Below are 2500 nucleotides of genomic sequence, written 5' to 3' on the forward strand. Positions count from 1 at the left end.
GTACACGAAGCAGTAGTGACGGGAGCGGCGACTCTCATTGATAGTGGGCATGTCCAGGAAGTTGACGAAGGCGGGGCCTCGGGGCGGCGTCAGGCGCATGCGCGTCACCAGCCCCGTCAGCAGGTCCACGTGGAACCTCTGGAGCTGCGCGTGCGCCGGGAAGGCGTTCCTGGCCCGGGGGTCCCTCAGGACGGGCAGCTGGAGGTGTCCCACGAAGGATGGGTCCGGGTAGGTGGACAGGTCCATGACCAGGCTGTGGGGGCCCAGGTCGTAGGCGTTGACGTGGTGCATGGTGAAGACGTTGCCCATGGTCAGCGTCCTCAGCCTCCCCGTCCTCAGCTCCACCACGTACAACCTTCATCAGTCAGTCAGTCAAAAACTGACACTTTATTGTATTGAATTGTATTGTATTTCTCTTTTTGTCACAACAGATTTCTCTATGTGAAATTCGGGCTGCTCTCCCCAAGGAGAACGCGTTGCTACACTAAAGCGCCACCCTTTTTTTTTCTGCGTGCAATTTTATTTGTTTTTCCTGTCGTAGTGGATTTTTCTACACAATTTTGCCAGGAATAACCCTTCTGTTGCCGTGGGTTCTTTTACGTGCGCTTTATTCTTTATCAGCATGGAAGCCAAACTTGTTACAATCACAGGTTGGGTACAAACACGAAAGTAATGTGATCGTGCACACCATAAAAAAAAAAAGATCGAAACTGGTCAGATAAAAAATTAATTCAAATAAAAACCCTCAGATGTTGTCAATAGACACACACACACACACACACACACACACACACACACACACGCGCGCGCGCACTCACAGCACACACACACACACACACACACACACACACACACACACACACACACACACCACACCCCCTCCATACCTTGCCAACTCCTCCCCCCTCCAGTCCAAACATCTGAAGGGGGTGGCACGTCGAAGCATGCACGCCACGTTGACGTAGAACGGCTGGGCCAGCAGCAAGGCGTGCGTCTTCGTCACGGAGAAGGAGTGCATGTAGGGAATCCGATCCACGGGCCAGCTGGCCACCACCTCGCGATCCTCCGTGGCCTTGACCCTGACGAGCTGCATGCGGTGGTCCTTCATGGGCAGCAGGGACAGGCTGGAGAGGAAGGTCAGGTGGTGGTCAGTGCCGGGCTCGGGCAGCGGGTGGGCGGTGGACAGGAGGCTGAGGAAGGTGGCCATCCCGACACTGTCCGCGAGGCTCTGGTACAGGGATTGGAACCCTAAACTCTCCGTGACTTCCTCGTGCAGGGAACCCGTCCTTAGAGTCTCCGCTGTACTGTGGTACAAGGATTCCATTCCTAGACTTTCGACAATTCTCTGGACTATACCCGGACTCTCGACATTGGTGCGGTGCAGGGTGGATGATGTACCCGGACTCTGAACATGGTGCAGGGTGGATGTTGTACCCGGACTATCGACATGGTGCAGGGTGGATGATGTACCCGGACTATCGACATGGTGCAGGGTGGATGATGTACCCGGACTCTGAACATGGTGCAGGGTGGATGATGTACCCGGACTATCGACATGGTGCAGGGTGGATGATGTACCCGGACTATCGACATGGTGCAGGGTGGATGATGTACCCGGACTCTCTACATGGTGCAGGGTGGATGATGTACCCGGACACTCGACATGGTGCAGGGTGGATGATGTACCCGGACTATCGACATGGTGCAGGGTGGATGATGTACCCGGACTCTGAACATGGTACAGGGTGGATGATGTACCCGGACTATCGACATGGTGCAGGGTGGATGATGTACCCGGACTATCGACATGGTGCAGGGTGGATGATGTACCCGGACTCTCTACATGGTGCAGGGTGGATGATGTACCCGGACTATCGACATGGTGCAGGGTGGATGATGTACCCGGACTCTCTACATGGTGCAGGGTGGATGATGTACCCGGACACTCGACATAGTGCAGGGTAGATGATGTACCCGGACTCTCGACATGGTGCAGGGTGGATGATGTACCCGGACTCTCGACATGATGCAGGGAGGATGATGTACCCGGACTCTCTACATGGTGCAGGGTGGATGATGTACCCGGACTCTCGACATGGTGCAGGGTGGATGATGTACCCGGACTCTCGACATGGTGCAGGGTGGATGGTGTACCCGGACTCTCGACATGGTGCAGGGTGGATGGTGTACCCGGACTCTCGACATGGTGCAGGGTGGATGGTGTACCCGGACTCTCGACATGGTGCAGGGTGGATGCACCACCCGGACTCTCTACATGGTGCAGGGTGGCTACGATCGGAGACAGGGTCCTGAGGGTGGTCGGGCAGAAGGTGTAGGCCTTCCAGTAGTCGCTGAGCGCCACGAAGTCCCGCCCCCCGCCCCCTGCCCCTGCCCTGGGAAAGGCCTGTACGTTGACGTTCATGTTGTCCAGACCCCGCCACAGCGCCAGCACCCTCTCCCAGGGGCTGAAGGGCGGGTGGGGGCCCTCCAGGGTCAGGTA

At 56.7% G+C, this 2500-nt stretch overlaps 1 protein-coding gene across 1 annotated transcript in view; it reads right to left on the reverse strand.

Annotated features, from left to right (window-relative positions):
- Positions 1 to 2500, reverse strand: part of LOC143294236 (uncharacterized) — a 4935-nt gene that overhangs the window by 315 nt on the left and 2120 nt on the right. Inside the window, exons 2-3 of the mRNA XM_076605667.1 lie at positions 888 to 2500; positions 1 to 355 (exon numbers count right to left, since the gene is read on the reverse strand). The exon at positions 1 to 355 is cut by the window's left edge and continues 315 nt beyond it; the exon at positions 888 to 2500 is cut by the window's right edge and continues 177 nt beyond it. Coding sequence (XP_076461782.1) covers positions 1 to 355; positions 888 to 2500 — 1968 coding nt within the window. The remainder of the gene's footprint in view (positions 356 to 887) is intronic.

The sequence above is a fragment of the Babylonia areolata genome, chromosome 19 (genome assembly GCF_041734735.1).
Source record: "Babylonia areolata isolate BAREFJ2019XMU chromosome 19, ASM4173473v1, whole genome shotgun sequence".
Taxonomy (NCBI): domain Eukaryota; kingdom Metazoa; phylum Mollusca; class Gastropoda; order Neogastropoda; family Buccinidae; genus Babylonia; species Babylonia areolata.